Source organism: Chelonia mydas, chromosome 5 (assembly GCF_015237465.2).
Source record: "Chelonia mydas isolate rCheMyd1 chromosome 5, rCheMyd1.pri.v2, whole genome shotgun sequence".
NCBI lineage: Eukaryota > Metazoa > Chordata > Testudines > Cheloniidae > Chelonia > Chelonia mydas.
Genome location: NC_051245.2, coordinates 59,269,153 through 59,295,185, shown reverse-complemented (window position 1 = coordinate 59,295,185; position 26,033 = coordinate 59,269,153). Strand labels below are relative to the sequence as shown.

The following is a 26,033-nucleotide window of genomic DNA, read 5'->3' as shown; positions in this document are numbered from 1 at the left end:
ATGACTATGGTTCTTCTTCATTTTGAATTCTCTTACATTGAGTATTAGAGTAAAAGAGTACTGTGGTATTACTCACTTGGAAATGTATCAAAATACCCCTTTAACCACACAGTTGTTTCCATTGGAATAGCTATAGAAAAGTTGGTGGTAGATGAATGTACTTAATTACTGTGCGTTTGCTGTGATTATGTAGTAACTTTTCTTCTAGAAACTGCAGGAGTGTTCTAAAGTAAGAGACAATTTTGTTAACATTATATACACAGTTAATATACTTCCTTTGTGTGGAAATTTTTAATTTCAGTAGATATTTTTAAGGATCTTTGGGATTGAGTTATTCTTCACTCTTATCCTGACCTAAGATAACAAATAAATAAAAATTTAAATAACAAGAATCTGACTGTACTACTATTTTATTGATGTTGCTATTAGATGTTACATTGAACAGTCCCCACTACTCCCAAATCCCATCTTTTAATGAATTATTAATAAGAGTTAGATTTTTTTAAACTCTAGAAGAGGAGTAACTAAAAAGTAATTAATTGCAAACTAAATTCTAAGAGTACATGCTAGTCCAATTTTCTTCTCTTGCAAAGCATGAAGAGGGTAGTGAAGGTTTTTCTATATATTTCTGAGTGTAACTAAGATAACTTACTGTATAAAGTGGCTTCTGTTAGAAGTGCTACAGCAACACAGTGTGAATTATGCAGCATTTGCCGACAGAATTCTGTTACGTGGGGAATGGGGCAAGAGTGATCCCCTATCATACACAAATTATAGTGTGTTTTTTCTGTACGCTATTTACTTTTCAAAACTATTTAGTACAGGAAGGGCTTGTTTTGCAACATTTTAATATCATCTGCTTACTGTTTGGCCATAATATTGGCCAAATATTCCATATTTGAGGCTGTCTACATGTGTTTTTTAAAATGTCATCTGTATTAGCCTTACATTCAAGGAACAGTACCAAGAATCAGGTTCTTTCAAGACCTTCTACCAGTGTGTGGCATATAAGGCTGTGACAAGTGACATTACAGAAGGTCATGTCACTTTTAACTGCTTGCATTAGATCTTTCTGATTTCCCCAGTGCCCTTCCTTTGTTTGATTAATACTACCTTGATTTCAAGCAAGGTATTGGAAAGCATAATTTAGAGTGAGTATTCTAGGGCTGATCTAAGATTTTTTTTCTTAAAACTTTTTGTAAAATAACTGATATTTTTGTTAACCGATATGTTTTTCCCCTTAATATAATGTTTCCCTTTAATAATTTTTCTCATTGAAAAAGCATGATATTGTGTTAGATGTCTGGATTACTGTATTGTATTGCTGAAGACCAAAGTAGCACATATAAGGTTTATTTGAAAAGCAGCGAGCTAGAGTCAAAGAAAAAAATCCTTTTTCTTACTCTTGGTTTGATCCTAGGTATGGCGTTAAACTCAAAAGCTGGAATCTGTTGAATTTGCATTTGCTGTAATGATCTTATAAATCCTGGCTTTACATGTCTGTGTAAATAGGTTTTTCTGAAGTTTATTTTAAAAAAAGACTTCAGCTTGCAGATTTTTTATATATCACGTGGTTATAAGGATTCTGTTTTCATTGTTTCAATTTTGGGTAGCAACCAGTCTTAAACTTGAGGATCTGAATTTCTTCTGATTCACTGTATCATTCTAGTGATGTGCTTTCACTCTGCACTTTTTTTTCTAACTCTTCTTTCAAAGTTTCATGATGAGTGAAAACATGGGTCAATGTTTCATATGCCATAAAGAATAATATATGCTGGCCAGAGATGGAAGTACCGTACTTTTATTACATTTTATTTTGATACAATAACTGAGTTAAATCATTTTTCATTTCCAGACAATCTGACACTCCTAAAGCTTAGTTTAATTGATGATGTGACTAACACAGAATGAGAAAATAGGATGGAATACCATGGCGGGGGGAAGAGGAAATAGTCTTCTGGCTAAACAACAGGAGTTGGGAACTGGAGATCTGGGTTCGATTTTTGGCTGTCACAGACTTCTTGTATGACTTTGGGCAAGTCAAACTTCTCAACTATTAAAATAATAATACTCTATAGGTCATAGCAGTGTTGTGAGGCTTAGTTTATTAATGTTTGTAGTGCTCTTTTAGATCCTTGGATGAAAATCACAGTACAGGTGTGAAATATTATCCTATTTATTTAGAATAAGACTGTTTGTGATCTAAACAGAGTGTCATTATTTGCAATGAGACAGCTAAGGTGGTGTCAGCATTTCCATTGTAAACCCTGATTTGTAGAGCTTTACAGTTCAATTAAATGTCTCCATGCAACCCTGGGTCCTGGTTTAATTAAACTGAATATATATCATATTTTTAGTTACACCGGTGGAGCTTTGCATGTAGCTAATCCCTAAGGGAAAAAGTAAGTGTAACAGGGGAATGGCTTAGCTCCATTTTTCAGAATTTAGCTCTTAGGGGTGAAATTCACCTACGTATAGAGATCCCAGGCACGGCCCTCCACACCAAGCCCCATGGTGGGGATGTAGGAGGATAGGGGGATGCAACTGAAATGGTCACACATCATTCCTAAGGGACTGTTCTTCACACCTGCCTGTTCAGGGCCACTGTGGTCAGTGCCCTCATAGTGAGCCACAGAAGCTAAACTTACGAGACCAATGACTGAAAAAGGAAAAGTGAGATTCTCACCCCCAGCTCAACCTCCTTTGTGCTGTGTAAAAGAGCCACAGTGTAAAGGGGCCCTAAAAGCCCCATAACTGCCCAGAGGAGGATTCTCCTAGTGCAGGAGCTGAAGAAAGACTGCCTCTTGCACACTCTCTCTCAAGCCCTGGTGTACGGGGTGTGCCAGGAGCAGGGGCCACAGTATGCAAGACTGTAGCCCATAGAGCAACTCTACGGAGGCGGCTGTAACTTGAGATAATGCTGAAAGATCTGTCTGTTACAGTGCGGACCTCTCCAGCCCCACAAAAATCCCTCCATAGATTAAATAATGTTTAAAGTTACAGTAAGAACCAGTAAATAGCTAACAATTCAGAGTTGAGGCTGACACTTTGTCCTTAGCGGCTTGTTTGTTTGTTTGTTTTTTCCCCCCAGGGTAGGGCTTTTGATGGCTTTTCCCCAACAATGCAAGTTAATTTCCTTACTTTTGTTAGCTTGTATCACAACTTTACATTTTAAATGAAATTTTCATACATATAATATAGGGCTTCTGCAATCCCTCGGTGCCCACGCTTTCATTTCTGGCCCGATACTCTAGCTACCTGGACTTGTAGTATGACCTAGGGTAAGTTGTTTGACCTCTTTATGCCTCAGTTTCCCTATCAGGATAATGATACTTACCTTCCTTTGTTAAGTGATTTGAGATCTATGGCTAGAAAGCACTGTGTGAGTTTATTTATTGTTTTTTAGTAATATCTCACAAACCACTAGAGTTAATTTAATACTTTATATCATCTGAAAACTTGGATTCCCTACTGCTTCTAGTGGCATAAAACATTGTTTCTAGGTCCAGAGCTTCACAAAATAGTGGTCACTCAGATCAGGCCAGAATGATATGCGTCAATGGTCCATTTTTTTTGTTATCTACAATATCTAAAAATGAATACCGCATACCATGGGGAGGCTGTGGATCTCAGCCGTCCAGTGTCATACAACATTCATTTCTACCCTGGCAGTTCATAAGATATCAGTCACTGGATCAATCACTTATCCTTTGGATTAGTAGTGTTTGTTTTGGTACTGGTCAAGGACTTAATATAGCCTGTCTCAGAACTCGGACTAATGTACTTTTAGGTCTCTGGATAGGACATCTTGCAGATACATTAGTATTTATATTGTAGACAACTGGAAAAGAAAGAAGTGCGTAGGTTGTCTAGCACAACCCCCTGCACTAATGCAGGATCACTGTTCACACTAAGCCATAAATAGCTTATCCACTCAATTATCGTTGGCTCTTTGGACTAAGAATCAAAAAGAAATAGTCTAAACATATTATTTAAAATGGCACGTGTGATAAATTTAGAGCGTTCTTGTGCTTTAAGGCATTGAGTGGGGGTGGGGTGGCTATGTATGGCTGCAGTTGGAATCTCCAATAGGCACTATGCCTCCTTTGGGCATGCTTGCTAGCAGAGATCCTTGATATAAAGGGGAAGCTCACGCACTGCTACACCCATGCAGAGTGTGTTCCCTTTCATGGCCAGCTTACTCACTGCAAGAGTGTGTGCAGATGTGTGAGATTTCAGTTTTGTTCTGCCCCTGCATGGGGAGCTGAAAGGGTAGAAGGCTTCTTGTCCCTTCTTTTCGCCTTCTATACCCACGCAGGATATGGTCACAATCTGGTCTTTACATTATTAAATTCTTAGGGCAGGAACTTACTTATTTGTCTCTAAATTATTATTTTTAGTGGTAATTTATTGACAAAAAAATATAGAATCCTCTTGTAAATTTCATGTCTTGGGCAACAGTTTACATCACTTCCTGGTTTTAATATACTTTATATACTTGACATACAAATTAAGGGCTAGCTTTTAGTCTGTGTTAGAGGCTGCTTTGCACCTCTGCAGTACCACAGGCCGAAATTGCAATCTTGCTTCAATATACTGTAGCAACCGAAACTCTGGCGAGCGAACATATGTAGTTTTCTTTAGGGTTGATGGGAGTCTGTGTCCTCCTGTATAGCAACGAATATGTTCCTTAAGTAAGTTTCTGATGTGACATCCTCTTTTGTCATTTATACTTTGTAATATAGAATTATGGTTTAACTTTGTCTTCTGTAATGATGTATGCTATGATTTTAATTTATAACTCACTCTAAAATAGACAAGAATTTTCCCCTTTTGAATCTACAGCTCTGTCTTGACTTTTGTATATGTACAACTATAGAGATAAATTATCTCTATTAATTGGTATAAAGGGGTTCAACTCTATTTCCATTTACATCAGCAGATAATTTGGCCCACAGTTTGAATGCTTGATCATGGGGTTATTAGGCAGGAATTTGAGTTCTAAGTCTGGTTCTGCCATTAACTCTCCAAGTGCCTCGGGAAAGTCACTCCCTCTCTTGGTGTGTAAAATGGGTATAATAATTACTTATCTCACAACCATACAATGAAGATTAATTATTAATGTGAGTATAGTGCCTTGCACACATAAAACCTTAAGTGGTAGGTATTCTCTCTTTCTCTCACATATCAATCTACCTGTCTACTATCTATTTAAATGGACACGTGGTACAGTTACACATAATGAAAGAGATGCATGTGCAGTATATTAGATATATTAATAGTACAAAATCACTATTAGGAAACGCTATGCTGATGATGATACGGCATGCACCCTGGGTCACTGCTGTGGGCTATTGCCATAAAGAAGCAAGCTAGCATGAATTTATTCTTGGGGTTGAAAGCTTCCTAACCTTCCTGATGAACAATGTAAATTAAGTTCAAAATGCTGTATGTTTCTCAGGTTAGCTGTAAATCCAAAGTAAGCACTTGTACCGTATTTCAAAGCCACCACTAGAGCTGATAAAAAGGATTCCTTAGTTAAAAATATACTGGAGTGAATTTTGAATTACCTTTTAAATACTTAAATTGTCAAGACAGCATTTTATAAAGGTAGAGGTTTTCAGTGTCTTATTCCCTGATGTAGGTCAATTAAAGTTACAACACTTTCTTAAATTGGAATCTCTAGATCCAATGTTTTTCTAGTTGTACATTTTCCTGCTGTGCATTTATTTCAAATGTTAATAAAGTTTTCATCTACAAAAGGTTTACTATTGACAGAACAAAACTCTTCCTTTTTAAATCATGACAACTACTACTGTTTCTGTCTGTAGGTAGTGGAGGACATGCTAGAGGACGAGGAAGAAGAGGATGACAGAGATGACAAGGTAATTATCTTTCCTAGCACTTGGGTACCTTGGGATGGAAGAATTTAGACATGACACTGTTTTTACAGACAGTTAAAAAAGGAGTTGAAGTGTTTTAGTCCAGAAAATTGGACAGAGCTGTTTATCATCCTAACAATGCTACTGTATGTTGTAGGAAGGGATAGAGGACTATAAATCCTCTTTTTTTTTTTTTTTTTTTTTTTTTGTCCAGAGCTGGGTCAAATATTTTTCTGCCAGGAACAAAAATAATTCAGCTTGTCTGGAACTTGATAGCTCTTGTGAAGATAACTGCAGTGACAACTGTTTCTGAAGGACAAACATTTGTCCTGTCTTGGGTATTACAAATAGGGCTGTACTTTAGGGGAAAAAATGGTGTAAAAATAGTAACTCCACACGGGTTGAAAATGGGATATTGCCACCTATAATTTTCAGTGAATTACTTGGTAGAGGAATGGCTGATATGTTCTGCACTCTGTATGACATTTAAATAATCACAATTCTCATAGACGTCTACTTGATTTGGAGCTGGCATTGTGGCCCAGCAAGCTAGGAGACTTTTGTGGATCTTTCAGCTTTTGAGAATATGTGGTTCAATTTCTGGCTGCTGGTTGGGTTGAGGATTGCAACCACAGTAAATAACAGCTCGTTTCCACATCTTATTGAGCCAAGCTATGGGATTGCTTGGATTGGTTGTCCCCTGGGGAGGCGGAAAAACCAGAGGGAGGAAATTAGAATGACCTTGCACCACTGAAGCCATGGCTAGTGTTGGCAGGACAGCTTTGATGGAGAGACAAGTGCAGTGAAAACAGCCTTGTTGTTGTCTCATTTTTTGGTATGCAAATCCCACAGACATGAAAGAGAAAAAATACAGATTATTTTAAAACTGTTTTGAATTAAATACAGACAATTTTGACCTTCATAAATGTTCTCCCTAGTTCTGTTGTAGTAAAGCAATGAATTCTTTTTTTTTTTTTTTTGAAGAGAGGAGAAAAACAGTGTATCTTAATTTATGCCCTTGACCTTTGTTTCTAGTAGAGATGTACAGTTATATACCACTGTAAGAATTCATATGCTGGCAGCAAGTATTTGAAATGTCAGAAAATTCACTGTGATTAGTTAATCCCCTGAATGATTATTTTTCTGTTAGCTAACCCAAGATTTGAGAGAGGATTAAAAAAAAGAGTGTTTCCCTTATTCTATTGCTAGTTCAAACATTTTAGAATTGACAGAAAGATATGTGAAATTCTTCTGTACATCATTTAAATCATTAGCTACATCATTTTGGAATAATCAAACATTGTAATAACAATCTCCTTTTTACAAAACATGTATGTGCTAGTTTTTAGCACTAAATGATATGAGCATACATTTCTGGCAATAAAATACATGATTTATTGCAAAGGTCAATCATGTAGGTGTAGAGAGCTTGTATTTTAACTCAACATGCAAGCTCTGAATCACCACTTCTCTTCTGATAAACACTGATCTGCCATCCATTTATGGCCATTTCCCCCTGCTTGTTGCTTGCTTATTAAAGCAACTATAAGAGCTTCATCTCAGTAGTACAGTATACATATTCCTGGCAATGTTAATAACTCTGATCGGTTCACAAAGTACAGTAATTTAATAATTGTAGTTAGTCTATTTACCATTTAGTTGAGGGGCGGGGAGGGGCGGTTGAGTTATTAAACAAGCAATAGCCCTTTTTAAAAAGCCTTTTGCAGTCTAGCTAAAGTAGAGGCCAAACAGAACATACCAGGTTAGAAATAACACAAAATCTGTGGAGCTGTATCAATTGTAATCTAGTGTTTTAGCTGTCTGAAACTGACACCAGAGTTCTAACACACTTAAAGATATAGTTACCAATGTTGACTGAAGGTGAGTGCTTAAATTACTGTGTGAATTCAGTGGTAGTCTTTATTTAATACCTAAGAGCAGTGTGTTTCTTATATGAAAGGCATGTGGGTTGATTTCTATAAATTCAAAGTCTTGTTTCATTAATATGTAAGTTTTATTTGAGCTCTTGTAATTCAATATGCTATCATGAAAATCACAACTTGAACGGAAAAGAAAATGACACATTTTTTATTTTAAAAAATGCTTGTACTGTACAGTGTACATAGTTATTCTTAGAATGGACATTTTATTTCAGACACTAAACTATAAAACAGATAACAAAGCTTCTTTTTTTTTGCCAGTTTCCTCCTTTAAGTTGTATCATGTACTGTTTGCAGATGAAGATGATGATGAAGATTTTTAATATTGGTGTGTCTGAATTGAAGGAGCACAGTGTTATACTCCTTTTTTAAATTCATAGATTCCTAATCTTAAAGTTTTTTGTGCATAATGAAATTTGGTGAGAAAACAAATGCACATTTTGCAGTACTGGCAGGTATTGACCTCCAGCTGTCATTACTTCTGTTTTCTCATATGGTATAATAGTAGAGTCAGGTCAATGGGTCCTCTTATAGGATAAAAGTAAAAAGATTAATAAATGTGCCAAAGCCTCACTTTAATTGAACCTGAAGCATATGTTGCAAGTATGTAAAATATGTCCCAGATGTTTAACCATGGCCACTGTCTTTGCTTTCCCTGATTACCACAAGGCAGCTATTAGTCCTGTAACCTTTGGACTTGGGGGTAAATGGGGTATTACATGGCACAAAAATAAAGCACCTGTTTTCCATTCAATAAAGACCCCTGGCAGGCTTTGCCTAAGCCTATCCATATGTTTTCATTTAGCAGATTGTTGTGCGATTATGAAAAGTGTCTTTCTTTAGAGCCAGTATAGATATTAGTCACTTACTCACAATGAAAGGGCAACTCATTGGCTACTTGATGAGGTCCGTGTGGGCACACACTAAAATAGGTTATTGGATGTGTGGTGGAGTGCTGTTTTTGACATCCCTATATAAATTGCAGAATCACACAAGTGATAAATTGAGACTGATAACTATCCAAATGTTTATAATTAGCTAAAATAATAGTTCGTAAAATCTTTTTATTAATAATGACCTTTAGTACCTGTGTGGATTTTATTTAAGGTTGGCAAAGGTAGAGTTGTAATTAGGTTGTTGCTTGTTTCCTCAAACCTTATTTTGGTCTTTTTCCAGATTTACCATTTTACATTTTTATTTCACCTTGCAGTGCAAATAATCAGACAGGCAAGATTAAAAATTTAAGGTCGTGTGATGCCTAACGCTCTTTTAACTGGATGACATTAACATTTCTTTTCAATTGAAATATGATTAATACTTAAAAATGGCAAGTATGCTTACCGTTATATCAGTTACAATCTACTGTTCAACAGTGGGACACTGCTTTCTTAATAGTATTACTTACTAATATGCTTTTAAGAACTGAAATGCTGTTGCAGTTTGCTGTTTGGTTCAGACGTTTGTCATAAATTTAATACTCATGTTTCAAAAAGATAACACTACATTCTGCGTTCCATATGTTCTGTACTTTTCAATAAACCTGTGCCAACTACAAATTTACAGTTTGATCTGATTTTTTTTTACCCTGTTCCAAACTCTGACTCGGTGGTTAATACAGTATCTTAGCAAATAAGGGTTAGTTAAATTACTTGGAGTCAAGTTATCAACAAACCATAAAATGGCTTCTTACAGTGTTATGTAGTAATAATATAATGGTTAACATGCATAATCTAGTCATCTAAGTAATGAAGATTTCTTTCTGTGCCTTAAGAAGTTTTTAGGCATGCTTTTCATATAGCTTCTTATGCTTTTAACAAGGTCCAGGCAGTCACAGGGACTGATGGCTGAGGTGATGTGCATCTAGCTCAGCGTTTTGCAGGAGGCACTGAGCACTTTGTAGCTCACACCCCCAAATAGCAGTAATAGTTCAGATTTGTAAGAGGAAAAAACATGTGAACTCTGGATTTTAACTATATTAGTTAAAAGGCTTTATTAAAATCAGGTCATTTGCACCTTCAGCTTCTTTCTCTAACCATTTGTACTTCGTTTGGAAAAATCTCTGTAGTTCTAAGTCAATGTTATCATGTATGAAGATAACTTGATGCTATTATAATGAAACATAGTTGGGTTAAAATATATTTTTAAGCTTTTAATCATAGCTGCCTGGAGATACCAACTTTGTTTTCAAGCCCAAACATGTTTGTAACCTGCCTCAGAAGCAGATTGGGGCGGGATAACTGATATGATATAAAAGAAAAAGATTCTAATTGTCAAAATGGCAGTTACTTTCTATAAAATAAATGCTCTGTAGGAAAACAGGTTAAAAAAAAAGGGAAGGAGATGGAAAGCGGATTTAAAAAAAAATTGAATGGAAAAATCTTCAGACACACTTATGGTTTCATTCTGATCTTAGATTCTGTACATGTATACCACCTAAACAAGAAACAATATATGCATTTGAGCCTTTAACCAAAATTGTAGCTGTATAGGCTATTGCTGTCCTCTGAAAAGTTAATTAGGACACATACACTTATTTAATATATGTGATCGAATAATCTGAAATAAGTATGTGGCTAGAATAAAAGTGAAACTTTTTCTCGCTGTATGCCAATTATTCATTTAGGGTGATATTTAAAAAATCGCCATAAATTGGGCAAGTAAATGGGCTTTATATAGTTTTGCCTACATAGGGGAAGGGATGATGGCAAAAACAGGGTCCCTTTGCCTCTGCTGCTTCAGCCTATAGGCTGAAATAGCAGCTGATGTCCTTCCCCAGCCCCTATGCAGGAGTTTTGTGGCCACTGCATCCACATTGAACCACAGTCCTGGAGCTTGCCTCCCTGGCACCCCACTCCATGTGTCCTTTCTCTCCCTGGTCCCCAGAACTACCGCGAGGCATGTGGAGCTTTGCATGAGCACTTCCCAAAAAGGCAAATCTCACCCATGCTTCTGTCTGGTATTGGTGCCCCCTCCGGTATTAGTGAATCTGGGACATATTTCACGAACACAATATGTTCTTTGTGGGAACAACAACTGAGAAAAGCCGCCTCAGATAGTTAGTCACTAAGGAGCCAAATTCTGATCTCAGTTATACCGGTATAATCCTGGAGTAACTCTGTTGAAGTCATTGGGGTGACTCTGGAGTTACACCAGTAGAATTGGGATCAGAAGGTGGCCTGCTGACTACGTATGGATAACTCGGATCCATATGCAAAGTTTAACATTCAGAGATATCATGTGCATGTGTGATAGTCTCTGGGGGACTTTGGGTAAATAAACTATTGAATGGATTACACTCATCCATATATGTAGTTTTTTTCACCTGTGACTAATACAATATGGGTAATATTCTTCATTTATTAAGTAATCCAAGTATAATTCAATAAGCTATTACATCAAATGAAGACCATCTCTAAATTATGTTAGCTGTTACAAAATGTGACATAATTTTACCCCTGCAAATTTTTTATTTTTTAATATTATTTCCGATGGTAACTAAGCAGATTTAAATTCCTTTTTGTCTAGGGAAGGATTTATTTTTTAACTAACTACTCAGGGAAAGGGGTATAAATGATATTTCTCTAGTACCCCTTTTGTGACTCAAGAAAAGGGAAATATTTATTTGCCTCGTCCTTGGGACCTTAATGTGAATGTAGGCCTAATAATTGTTTGACTCCTAAATTATAAAGAGGACATTCATTCATTATGGCATTTTAGAAACCAATGGGAAGAGCCATTTCTGACTCTCATAGAAACTTTTGAGACTGTCTATAGGTTGAAGCACAGGAATAAGAGCCTGGAGATCTGGGTTCTATTCCAGATTGTGCCGCATACCACCTGTGTAGCTGCAGGCAAGTCACACAAACACCAAAGTTTGAACATTTTTGACATAAAGTTAGACAGACATCTAAATCTCTACTTAAGCTCTTTTATGGTTCCCCACCTTAGCCTTTCCCAGAGCTTATTGGGCACAGTGGTGGATTCAGCCTGATATATCCAACTTGGATGGAATCTTCTGAGCTGAGCACCCAGAAAAAAGTGATTTTCAAATACAGGCCCAGAGCATAAAATAACCTTTTATCTAATTCTATGACAAATCAGAGACATTATAAAACTGAGGCACAATTTTGGGGGACTATGATGGGGGTGTGTACCAGCTCTTTGGGGTGGGAGGCCCACTGACCTGCTGCACCCAGCCCCAAGAAATATTTCACTGAGAAGAAAAGAGCAGTGAGTAGTAGACCTCCAGGCTTCTCTAGATAGGCATTCTGGGAACAGCCATTTTGGAAACCATTGAAATCTGGTCCTCAAGCAGGTAGAAGGGCTGGGAACCAGGAACAGCCAATCAAGGCCCAGCAGACCGAAATAAAAGGAGCTGCTTGCTGCTTAGCAAGAGAGTTCCTGGCTGGAGCCAATGGCATAAGGAAAGATGAGACCTAGGCCACAGCCAAAGGAACCAAGCCAGGCCCTGTTTCTGGCCACAACCAAGGGCATGCAGGAAGACCCCTACTGAGTTAATTGTGGAAAGGCAATTGAGCCCAGACCATTTTAGTTATAATTGATCCTGAAGGGAATGGAACGTTTTCTAATTGAGTTTGTTGTACCTGGGAAGGGGTTTGGCCTGTGTGACTCAGCCACAGGGCCGAGCCACAGAAGACCCACGGAGTGAAGAAAATGGTAGCACCATGCCCAGATACCAGGAGGCACTCAAAGAAATTAGTGCAACCCACCACAGGTCCTTTTGAACTTTCTAACCAGGGGTGAGACATGCTAGCCTAGGGGTGAGTGCTTTATGGACACAGTATTAAGATAAGTGGGAGAGAAGCGTGCAACTCACATGGAATGGATCAGATTCTGGCATATCCCAACAGCATGGTTCTCTGTGAAATGGAAGGCATGTCACGCTCCAGTTTTTCAGGTGAGGCATGCCAGTAAGGGTTATGGCATATCATAAGTTAAAATCTGGCTTGTGAATCTGTGATGTACCTTTCTTTCACTGAGAGGCATGTAACAAAAAGCTGCAATCCTAACTACAAAACTTGGTAGCATAGCTGATCAAATGTTGCTGTGTTTTAAGCAACAACCATTAATAAGATATATGAGAATGTGAACAAATATTGTGCAAATTGCATTTTGTGCTAACAATTTGTATATGTTTTATATGCTGTTTGGACTCTGCAGTATCAGGATAAAATTATTTATTTTTTTACTTAATGCTAATAGCTGTTACTAGCTGTTTTACATGCAAAGAAATAGTTGGATAGATCAGCTAAACAAGATACAATCCTGACAAAATAAAACAAAATAACATAAGTGAAAAATGACCTAGAGACTAATGTGGTTTGGAAAGACAAATTTAGCATTGTACAGTTGTCTCCATGAGGACAGAACTCCCTGCAATAGAGAGCAGCCTCAGGAGCTGCTGAGCTTCATGGGTTAGCAGGCAGAGAGGCAAATTTGTCGTGAATGGAGTTCCTAAATAAATAGTACATATAATCAGCTCTAGACTACTTCCTTTTCATTGCATGGGTATATATGTACCTGTAGGAGCCCTATCATCCCCTTCAGAGTGCAGTGCCTAGGAAACTGCATGAGACTGCATTTATAGTTTTTTCCTCACAAAGGAGGAGGTGTGGTTTGCTGCAGCCACCTCAGCAGAAGCTACAGCCTCTACAGACCCATCACTTGTGATTCTGGAGACCTTGTGCCTTCTTCAGAAGCCATGTTTCCAGGGTTGGTTTCAATAGCCACTGCCCCACATAACCAGCTTTCACCCCCAGGTGTGTATATTCCACATAAGGGAGGGGAGAAGCATGTTAAAGCGCAGAGTTGCAGGGGGTACAGTGCTGCCAAGAACAGCCAAATCCCAGGCCCATCCCTCTCCTACTCCATGGAGCCCAGTCTCCAGTGGCAAAGGGGATGATATGGTTCTTAATTGCTAATTTTTTATGGATTTTCTGTTTGTCATTTTGGGGCCATTTAACATCTGAGACGCACAAAACATTTTTAACATCCTAGTTTCCCAGTATTCACAGTCAAAACCAATGAAACTGAAGGCTAAATTCTTTAAAGAATAATGGTGCCATAGTTGTGCACAACAGATATCCATTTCCCTGATCTACCTATATATACACCTACATTTATATAACTTTAACATTAGAATTCATCATGTTACAGTACATGGAAGAACATATAAATGCTCACTAATTTCCTTACAGCACTCTCTTATTAAATACTAGGTGCAACACAGGCATTGGGGTGGTATCTGTTATCTGAACGATCAGTAAATGCATGTTTGAGCATTTTGGGAACAGACAAGGTAATATGATAGGCTAACATACAGCTGCAGCAGTCTGATAATGTAATGTTTTTATTGATTGTCTAACTGAGTAACTACCATGGGTATTAGGTTTGCTTGTCACAGCTTTTAGTGCCTGGGGTAGTCGAACAAGTTACTTTTCCATTGAGTTGACCTCAAAGTCTTTGAATCAGACGCCTCAGATTTCATACATTGGCAATTTCTTTCCTTTTTGAATGGGCTATATTAGAGAAAATGTGTCACCTTTTGCACCATGTAATAACAAATCAGATCAGAATTCATGCACAATTATGTCAGTGGAAATCTAATATTACAGACCTGCTTATCTCTAGATAGCACATGGAAAATTGAACTTACACAACTGACAGATTTACTTGATTTACAGATAAGTTATTTGTAAGTAATCAAGCTAAAGAATGCAACTGGATTATTTTCATACTTTTCAAAAACAACATCGTAAAATGGTTGTTAAAGAAACAAAGCTTAAATATTTATTTCCCCCCTTTTCTTTTTTAGTTTGTTCAAGTCATTAGGTAATAAAGTCTGGGATGGGGGAGGAATATTTTACATTAGTGAACTATTGTTCTAAAGGCTAATGAGTTTGAAAAAACAATTTACATAATCCGTTTATATAAAAGTAACTCTTAACAGCTATTTCATGGCCTCTAAATAACATGAAGTTATGAGAAAAAGTCTACTTGGAAGCTGATGTTACTCTATCTAAAAATGATTCATTTTTTTCTTTAATAATCTGAAAAAGTCAAAACTGCATCAGAATATTGAAGCCTTCTTGCAACCAATTAAAATAATTTAACACGAGCTGTTCAGCAAATATGCTTTTTAAGTGTTTTAGACTTAGGATGTCTTATGAATGTTCTAACCCTTTTAACTTTGCTATATGTGACTACCACATGTATTCTGTTACACCTTTAGTGCACCACATTAGATGTCACTCGAAATTAAGTGCAGGCATGTTCTTTGTTGACCTTGAAATATTTCTTGATTAAAACTTTAAATAATGGTAACCGTATGAGAAGAGAGATGGCAGTCCCAGGGGACACTTCCTCTTCTGGTTTGTGGCTGTATTTAAATTTTTGGGATAGTCTAACATATATATTGACATAAAAATGTCGTGGAGTTGATTCTGTGGAGTTCCAGCACTGTTGTGCTGTCCCTTCTTGGTAAACAAATCACATTGGTATACTTTAGATTAACATACAGCATATGAAGCGATAGGGAAATAGCTCAGTCAGTTATTTTCCCAAGTTTAACATACACCCATGCATTTTGATAGTGGTGTGGTTTGCATAGTAATAGCTTTATTGGGTTTTCACTTCCAGTAAAAACAAGAGTTTTCTAAGTCTAATAACTCAGCTATGAAAATTTGCCCTGGACTGAAATATAGCACATAGGATCTTAGCTCAAAAATTAAGTTCCTTTAAATAAAATTTTGAAAATACTTGTTCCACTGTTTTTAATTTATAGAAGAAGGAGGAGGGGAAGAAAAGAAATGTATTTGTTTTAGAACAAAGTATGTTTTCCTATCTTGAAAACTTTTATATTGTTCTGAATTTTGCAGGTTTAGTCCATAAATATGGAATTATTTCCTATAACTGTTCTGAAGTGAGGCTTTTCCCCCAATGACATTTCATAAGGATTTTTAGAACATAGACTCAGATTGTACAAGTGGCAGCTGCATTGAGATGATAGACCCTGATGGACTTGCTGATCAATAATCTGTGAACTACGGAGAGGTACTGCAATACCTCAGTAAAAACTATCGTTTTCAAGAAGGTTTTAAATGCTTTTTGAAAGGCCCTAATTAGGAATTTACTCAATAGACCATTATGGACATGCACAGTCTCAGGCAAATACTACTACTACTAATTCTTAATTTTTTATATCTTCAGAACTAAAATGGGTAAATTAATTATTTGTAAATCCATTTTTCAGAAGACATCATCTTGCAGGATTCTGTGTCTCGCCTCCCTAACTGAGACCAGCAGAAACCCCAAGCTCTTAAAATCTTTGGCTCCTAAAGGCCAGGATGGCATGTTGGAGCAGTTGTCCTATCATCCTCTGAGCTTAAGGACAACCTTTAGAACTGTCCAATCAATTTCTTCTTGACCTCAGTCAGTAACTTAAACTATGGCCAGACCTCCTTCTATCTGGCCAGCTTCAGCTGACTTGAGTGTATCTTGGCTGTAGCCAAGGATCTAGCCCTTAATCTCTAATATTAGTGATTTATGAAATTTTGGTTACTAAAATCATGCCATGATTAAAATGTAGGGGACAGTAAAAATGGTAATCAGATTGACCTGATTGTCTAGGACTTTCCTTAGACTTTGGAACAAAGTCTGATGTATGTTCTGTGTAACCACATCAGATCATTGTAACTCTTCTTAAGCATGAAACAGTAGTTTTTGAACCCTGGAGGGGTTCTGAATTCTGATTTTTTTCCCCCCATCCAATACATGTTTACTACTTCAGAAGACTGAAATAAGCATAGTTTCTTGTTCTCTCTCTCTCTCCCTCTGCCTCTACAGGCACTGAGGGCCAAATCCTGCAGTCCTCCTCCTAGCAAAACTTCTATTGAATTCAATAAGATTTTTGCTCGGTAAAGAATGCGGGATGTGATGCTTACTCTTCAGATACTTTGACTAGAATAGTAATAATGCTTCCTTTGAATTTCGAGGAGTAACAGTGAAACTTTAATACTGTCCTTCTAAGCCTATATGAAACATTACTTGAGGTGGTGGTATGTGTGTATATGTATTCTGAAGGTTCCCCCCCTTTGGACTTTTTTCCCTTTGTTCTCATTTTAACATTAAACATTACTAATATGTTTTGTTCTCCATTATAATAACTTTCAAAAGCCTGTACATGAATACAGGAAGAATAGGGCCAAACTGTGCCAAGCCAGTATGTGGATGCACAAGGTTGAGAGCGGAAGGGGCCATTTCCCCTCTCATTCTTCCCCTTCTCCTCCACCCCATATAGTGGGTAGGCATAATTCCAGTCCCTAATAAATAAAAAGACAAGGAGCGGTGTCATATGCCAAAAGTATTAATAGCTCTTGGAAATGACCATTTGAAAAGTAGTATGGTGAAGAAATTGTTTAGGAAAGTAAGAAAATAAAGGAGAAAATGACTGTAGTTATTTACTATAGTTCACCTGGAGAGGTATATAGAGAGAATGAACAATTCCCAGACCAGCTCTCAAAATTCTATAATCTGCAAGATGGTGTACTTGTAGGGAATTTCAACTGTCCAGATATAAGTTGGACAACAACTACAGGAGAAAATGTAAACTCAGAGATTATTAAGATATGTAGGAGACAATGAACCAGAATGTGGAGACTTTTATCAGAAAATAAGCCATCCCAGATCTACTTATTGTGAGAACTGATTCAGAATGAGAGAAAAATGAAAAAACTTGGAATTAGCTGTCTGAGTCCAATAAATTAAGAAATTTACAGAATGCGGCAGATGAAGGATATTAGATTTCAGGAAAGCAAAGTGAGGTACAGCAGTTTACAATTCCTCTGGAAAACAAAGAATGTGAAAAATAAGAGTCAGTCAGTGTAACTTCATAAGAGACTGCACAAATAACTGAGGTTAAAACAAACCTGAAATGGAAAAGAATTTGACCAAATAAGATTATTCAGTCATTTAAGGCTTTTATGGCAAAGATAAGGGCAGCAAAGAAGTAGAATGAGTTTGTTAGCCAAAGGGATTAAGGGGAATAAGAAGGGCTCTAAGAAGTAAACAGTGAAAAGGGAAGTGCTAAGGAGAAATTAGGTCCAGTAATGCATGAGGAGAGGCATAAAATTAATTATTTTAAAATAGCTGGTACTGAGCACCTGTGATGTTATACCCCATATTCTTTATGGAAATATGCTTATGATATGGATATAGCATAACTGAGATATATTTTATGCAAGGTGGGTCTTGTAAGATATCATCGGAAAGAATATGATTTACTGAATATGATTATTCAATGTGTATGCATGCATCATTTCTGTATTTGAAGTTAGGAATATTGACTATGTAACAATTACAACTGGGTGTGTATTTTGGGAGACACCCACCAGACAACAGGCCATCAGCTTTGATGGGCCATTAGGAGGAAACAACAAGACCGTGAAGATACTAATCTCTCTCCTTCCTGAAAGGTGTCCCCTAGCTGTGACACTGCTAAGTCAGGTGGTCCTATCACCTGCTACTAAACATCATCTTGGACTTCTAGTAATTTTCCACTAAAAGGAGGGGGGAGGTCAAAACTGGGAAACAAAAGATTCCTACATATGTAAATCTTATTTAAGGCTGGGGAGTAAGGCAAACAGGACTCTTCTCCTTTGCCTTCCTGCCCAAGGAGAAAGACTGCTGAAAGTACCTGAAGAGACAAAGGAACTGAGCAGTGGGAAAGGCAAGGACTGAGTCCAGACTAAGACAGGAGTCTAGTCTGCAAAGAGAAATAACTAGAACTCTAAGCTACAGAAACTCTGCAACTTGCCTAAAACAACAATTAGGATGAGAAATTACTTCTTGAAACCTAGAGCCCCGACCAGGGGTATTCTGTCTGCTACCCGCGATCCATAAACCTAGAAATCCTGGATGCCCAATCATCTCAGGCATTGGGACTCTTACAGCAGGATTATCTGGCTATTTGGACTTTCTCCTCAGACCCTACGCTACCAGCACTCCTAGCTATCTTTGAGACACCACCGACTTCCTGAAGAAACGACAATGCATTGATGATCTTCCTGAAAACACCATCCTGGCCACCATAGATGTAGAAGCTCTTTACACCAATATTCCACACAAAGGTGGATTACAAGCTGTCAGGAACAGTATTCCTGGTGAGGCCACAACACGCCTAGTGGCTGAGCTTTGTGACTTTGTCCTCACCCACAACCATTTCAGATTTGGGGACAAGTTATACCTTCAAGTCAGTGGAATTGCTATGGGTACCTGCATGGTCCCACAGTATGCTAACATTTTTATGGCTGACTTAGAACAACGCTTCCTCAGCTCTCATCTCCTAGCACCCCTCCTCTACTTGCGCTACATTGATGACATCTTCATCATATGGGCCCATGGGAAGGAGGCCCTTGAAGAACTCCACCTGGATTTCAACAATTTCCACCCCACCATCAACCTCAACCTGGACCAGTCCACACAAGAGATCCACTTCTTGGACACTACAGTGCAAATAAGTGATGGTCACGTAAACACCACCCCATACCAGAAGCCTACTGACTGTTATACTTACCTACATGTCTCCGGCTTCCATCCAGGACACATCACACAATCTGTTGTCTACAGCCAAGCTCTAAGATACAACTGGTTTTGCTCCAATCCCTCAGAGACAAAGATCTACAAGATCTTTATCAAGAATTCTTAAAACTACAATACCCACCTGGGGAAGTGAGGAAACAGATTGACAGAGTGAGACGAGTATCCAGAAGTCACCTACTACGGGACAGGCCCAACAAGGAAAATAACACCACTAGCCATCACATACAGCCCCCAGCTAAAACCTCTCCAGCACATCAGCAATGTACAGCCTATCCTGGAAAACGATCCCTCACTCTCACAGACCTTGAGAGGCAGGCCAGTCCTCACTTACAGACAGCCCCCCAACCTGAAGCAAATACTCACAAGCAGCTACACACCATACCACAGAAACACTAACCCAGGAACCAATCCCTGTAACAAACCCCGTTGCCTACTCTGTCCCCATATCTATTCTAGCAACACCATCATAGGACCCAACCACATCAGCCACACCATCAGGGGCTCATTCACATGCACATCTACTAATGTAATATATGCCATCATGTGCCAGCAATGCCCCTCTGCAATGTACGTTGGCCAAACCGGACAGTCTCTACGTAAAAGAATAAATGGTCACAAATCAGACATCAGGAATGGTAACATACAAAAGCCAGTAGGAGAACACTTCAATCTCCCTGGACATTCAATAACAGATTCAAAAGTAGCCATCCTTCAACAAAAAAACTTCAAAAACAGATTTCAAAGAGAGACTGCAGAGCTACAATTCATTTGCAAACTTAACACCATTAATTTGGGCTTGAATAGGGACTCGGAGTGGCTGGCTCACTACAAAAGCAATTGGTATTGACACCTCCTCAATTATTGGGAGTGGACCACATCCACCCTGACTGAACTGGCCTTGTTCTCTACTGGTTCTCCACTTATTATGTAACTCCCTTCTCTTCGTGTGCCAGTATATTTATACCTGCATCTGTAATTTTCACTCCATGCATCTGAAGAAGTGGGTTTTTTTTATCCGTGAAAGCTTATGCCCAAATAAATCTGTTAGTCTTTAAGGTGCCTCCGGGCTCGTTGTTTTTGTGGATACATGTTAGGGGGCTTATTCCTTCACCCACTTACTTCCCTGGTCCTTCTCGCATGAACAGAGAGCAACAATACCCGAAGTCCAAATGTGCAAACAATTCGATGTTTGTTAGGGTGAACTTCCAGCAAGCATGATTCCAGTTTCCTTCCTTAGTATCCTCCTTCCCAGCTCTGACACCACAGAGCCTTACACCTGTGTCCCTGTTCCCATTCCTGCCCTTAGCCAAACATGATTCCAATTTCCTTACCCCCATTCCCTGTTCCCATTTCCCCCTTTAGCAAAACATGATTCCAATTTCCCCACCCCCATTCCCTGTTCCCATCTCCCCCACCCACACACCCACCCCCTCACTTCCTGATTGACTGCAGACTATATAGTAAAACTTGAGTTCGGCTTAGCTATACCTTAACCAATCATTTCCCTGAAATTTAACTAACCAATCCTAACATATTGTAACATGATTATGTAACCAATTATATCCCACCACCTTAATTAGTTTACACCCAGCAAAATTAGTTATACAGCAGACAGGAACAATCACAGAACCAGACAGAGATTATAGAGACAAACAATGGGGAAATGGGGACTACAGTGATAGAACAAACACAGAAATGAGGATTTCACATCTGAGTTATTGATAAATGAGTTCTTGCCAGACAGGATGCTATCAAACTAAGTTTCCTTTTACATCTTCTAGGCACTTCCCTTTCTCTGGAGGTGATAAGAACTATCAGGACAGGATTGTATTCCTAACAGCTCAATAGCACCTGATTTCAATGTGACTAGTTTGGAATGTGAGGATGTGACCGGTCGCTTCCCACCTTATGGCCTCTGTTGCTTAGCCAAAGGCCTTAATCTAAGAACACAGGGCCTCAGACTGTCACAGTACGAGAAGGACCTTACACTGGCAGACAGTGCTTTTGATTCTTTCTTTTATACCTCTGACTAGCCAAGTGATAAGAATACACCTAAATTCTTAAAGTACAGGCCTTTACCGACAGGCCTGAATATCTATATCCTAACAATACAGACTAACATGGCTACCCTCTGATTCTTGAAACCAGTCTCTTTAAGATCTTAAGCTTAGTATGCATGTTTTGTTTTATTTGCTTAATAATCTGCCTTGTTCTTTTTGTTATCCCTTATAATCACTTAATCTGCCTTTTATAGTTGTTAACTTCTTTTTTTTTTTTATTAAACTCCGTTTTGTGCAATTTCTAAGTGAGGGAGGGGGGCAAGAAGTTGTGCATATCTTCCTCCACATTGAGGAAGGGGGTGAATTTATGAGCTTGCTTTGTATAGATTTCACTGCAGCGCAAGACAATATTATTTTGGATTTACTTTCCAGAGGGGAGCTGCGCGCGCGTGTGTGTGTGTGTGTGTGTGTTGCCAGAGGCTAGAGAGCCTCATTCAGCAAAACAGGGAGAGGGAGCTGAGGCTAGTGGAGCAGGTAGGCTCAGTGAAATCCCAGTACATCAGGTGGGATCTGAGAAGGCAGGTCCAACCTGTCATGCCACCCTTTTAAAAAAGGGTTTTAATGCAAACCATATGGAATTGTAAGCAAAAAGAAAGGAAGACTTGTTGTTAAAGATTAGGTAAGGGAAAATTTGGACAAATATGTAAATAAGATGATTAGGAATGACATACCTTTTGGGTTATTAATGGCATTATCTAAGAATCTTACTGTACTACTGACATTTTCTTTTGGAAAGTCATGGATAACTGAGAAGGTATTGAATGATTGGAGAAAAACAAATTATAGTACCAGTTTTCAAAAGTGAAAGGGGAATCTTCCTCGTAATTAAAGTTTGTCTTTTGTTCTTAGTAAAAAAATTGAACAAATTTTCAGAGGAAAAAATGGCTAAATATCTAGGGCCAACCACGGGACAATCCTTTTGACCCTATTTCTCTCCATGTTCAGATCCAGGACTGCACACAGCTTCATAAAGAGGCTTCTATAGGTTTAGAGTTAGAAGGAATGAAATATTGAGGAACCTCCAGATTCTGGATACTCAAGGGGCACAGATCATGATATGGCACATATTATTTAAAATGTCTGTGTGTAGACTCTGACATAAAATGCATCTATTTTGTTTAAAAGCCTACAAAATGCTCACTAGAAATTAGATTTACCATACATTAAAATGATCTCATGAGTCCATCAACTAGTCCAATTTACAATCCACATAGGCTTCCATCTGAGAGCAATTGGCCATTATTTTTAAATCAAAATGCACTCCAAAAATCAGTGTCAGTGATTGGAAATTTGACAGATTCTCGTATTTTTTTTCTTTTTTACCCATCTCCCCATTCCAAAGACTGTGTGTTTCCATACTTCTTGTCAATTTCACAGCAAGGTGAAAGAAGGTTGAAGAGATGAGTCTTCATGATTCCTAGCTGAAAAATACCTAGAGAATGTAATGTAATCACTTTCGAAAGAGAATCTTGAAATATAAAAGCTTACCATCCTCGGAACTTTAGTCTGCTGAAAATCAAAGTCCTCATGTACTTCTAACATCTGTCTCTTCCATCATGTGTGCCTAAATTATAGGTCCTGCCTTAGATGAGCTTTGGATAAATGTCAAGAGGCCATTTACAAGAAAGAGGTTTGTAATGGTTGCCAGGGAATCAAAGGTAGTGTATTTTCTCAAGGATGAAACTAAACAGGGGGAAAGATTGTTACAATTATATTCTTGTAATATCCTTCTTTGCCCTCTTTTCCTCATTCATTGTTGAGCATACTCAAGGACACATGCCATTCAAACTCACCTCCTCTACCTTGACATTCTTAGTGTCATTCTTTCCTTTTAGAGATGCCAATACCATGGATACTTTATACATTTCTTCTAGGCACTATGTTCGTAGGTTGATGTTATCCAGAAGTATATCCTAACAAAAGCCCAGAAAGACAACTGTGCTTCAGAGGATAATACCGGTAGACTCCACATGTTTATAAAGTACAGGCTATAGTAGGCAGGTTACTTTTTATTAGTACTTTCAAGGACTTAAGTATGGCTTCTATTTTTCAGTGTTTACTCCCCAAAATGAAAATCATAATTTTTAACAATTTTTGAAGTTTATGTAGCTGTCTAAAAATTGGAGCGTTTATTGCTTTCTCTTTCTATGTACTATAATATATGCATTACTTATTTAGTTTGTATTAGAGTAATCTCTTTGTAATGTGCTTTAGTGTGCTTTAACATACTAGTGTGCTTTAACATACTGTTTGGACCAGCACTACAGTGAAGCGCATTAGGGAACCGTTAGTACACACCAGCAGCGTCTACGTGGACTAATTAATGTACAAAATGTTAATGCACTTTAGAAATTACAGTCCTGTAGTCCACATTACTATGTGTAGATAAGCCCTTAGATACAAGTAGCCATTTTTTTCTGTGTTGAGGGTGTTTTATCAGTGTATCAGTTAAAACCTAAAATCAGAAGTCCTACTTATATGTTTATGGGTCTTGGTTTCCTTCTGCCCCCTTCTTCTCTCAAGTACAATCTTTCTTGCTTTTGCTCTGTAGAAGGAAATTAGAATTGTGATTTGATATGCTAAATTACCTGTACTAAAAACTATAATTTGCAATAATAAGTCATCACTGTCATTTCATAGATTTAAATTTCTTTCTCTTTAAACCATTAAATCATGGCTTAAAAATGATTTACCTCTTTAAAAAATGTTCATAGTAGCAATAAGGCAAACTAAAAGTGTAAATAAAGTTAAAATATACTGCTTCCTAAAAATAATTCCAAACAAATCATTCTGTTTTTATATTAAAATTCCATAGCTTCATTCTTTTGTTTCTTTCCATAAACTTGTGTGAGAGTCAAAAACAAACAACCACCTTTGGAATGATAACCCAGGGTGGATTTGGTCATATAATTTTATGGTGCATAGGTGGAAAATCATGAACTTGGAAAGACATGAACACATACAGAAAAGCTTGCTGAATAATAGCCACTAGGGTTAGATTGTGTAGATTTTAAATCCTTTGGAGCAGGAACTATCTTGTTAGTCTGCATGTAGAGTGCTTAGCATAATGGTAGTTGAATCCTGAAAGGGACCTCGAGCCATTGCTTTAATACAAATTATAAATATTAGTAATAACTTGGTGAGAGGCATAAAGGCTATGTATACAAAGAAAATATTAATAATGACCACCAGTCAGCAATAAATTCAGCTTCTTGCTTCACTTTGGCTTTGTGGGCACAGTTACCCCTGTAACTCTAATTCTTCAGCTAATGGCTCCTATCATCAATTAGCCTGTTTAAAGATACTTGCTAACTTAATCTCTGACATCCTTTCTCTTCCTTCACCCACCTTCTTTGATCTAGCTAGCTGTTTTTCATTCCCATCCCCTGATTCAGTACCCAAGCTAGGCTAAGCCTCTGGGGCTACCTAGGTTTACCCAGAATCCCATTCCTGGCATAGTCAGGAGAGAGAGAAAAATCCCAGAGTCAGTCTCTCTCTCTCTCTCTCTCTCTCTCTCTCTCTCTCAGAACAAACACCTCTTAATAATAATAATAATCCTCCTCCCTGCAGTGAGGAGCGATTTCAAACAAAACACTTGAACTGCATTCAATCAGGACTTGCCATCTCTGGTTGCCAAGGGAACTTTCTTAGATTCACCTCACATTAGCATAATAGAATGGGGGTATTTCCCAGTTGCTTACAGGTACTTGGGAGAAATGCTCTGCACACTGGATACTTCTGTAGTCTTTGCTCCAGTGTTTTGAATAAGCCTTGCTATTGAATTCCCCCCACAGACATATAGTAATATTTTCTTTCGCACAGGAATCAAAACCATTAACATCAATATGCAAACAATAAAATTGCTGGGCTGATTCAGTGATTTGGCTGTGGCAGTATAATGGGATACTGTGCAGAAGATACAAGCTCAAGAGCACCATGAAGTTCCCCATAAGCTTTGATGCCTTGTGAAGGTGAAGCTCGCTATTTCTGAATGGGAAGGAGCAATTTTTGCCATCTTCATTTCACTTTGAAGCAGGAACACTGGCCTTTGCACTAATTTTTTTGAAGCTCCCTCATCAGAAAAAACAAAACAAACTCACAAATCTCAAAACAAAATAAAAAACAAACCACCAAGGAAATCCTTGCACCTTGAAAAAAAAAATTCTTCAGGTGCTTTTAATATTTGGCTGTTACTCTGGCCAGGTGTTCACATTCATCCATGTAACATGGAGATTATTGTGTCGGGGGGGGGGGGGACTTTCACATAGAAATGGAGTGAGGATGCTCTGATTGTATTCTTCTTGTCATGAATTGGAGGAATTTGTTTTTTAAATTGTTTTTGTTCTTAATGAATCTTAATAAAGTGTAATCTGTTTCAAAGCAGGAAGTGGCAAATTTCAAAGGGGTAGGAGTGGGGGTGGGAGAACATGGCCTGATGGTTAGGAGATGGGGCTAAGGGCATGTCTACACTTACCCTCCAGAGTGACTGATCCAGCAGGGGTTGATTTATCACGTCTAGTGAAGACATGATA

General features: G+C 38.0%; 1 protein-coding gene across 7 annotated transcripts in view; it reads left to right on the top strand.

Moving 5' to 3' along the window:
- The window catches only part of MCTP1 (multiple C2 and transmembrane domain containing 1), a 449,620-nt gene that overhangs the window by 379,179 nt on the left and 44,408 nt on the right, over nucleotides 1-26,033 (top strand). For 6 of the 7 annotated variants that reach the window (XR_006290946.1, XM_043546884.1, XM_043546885.1 and 3 more), the window contains one exon: nucleotides 5,832-5,885. Coding sequence is in view for 6 of the 7 variants with exons in the window: in XM_043546884.1 (XP_043402819.1) it covers nucleotides 5,832-5,885 (54 nt within the window). In the remaining variant the exon portion in view is untranslated. Of the gene's footprint in view, nucleotides 1-5,831; nucleotides 5,886-8,083; nucleotides 9,376-26,033 lie in introns of those variants that run through there. The other variant, XM_043546887.1, reaches the window with a different exon arrangement.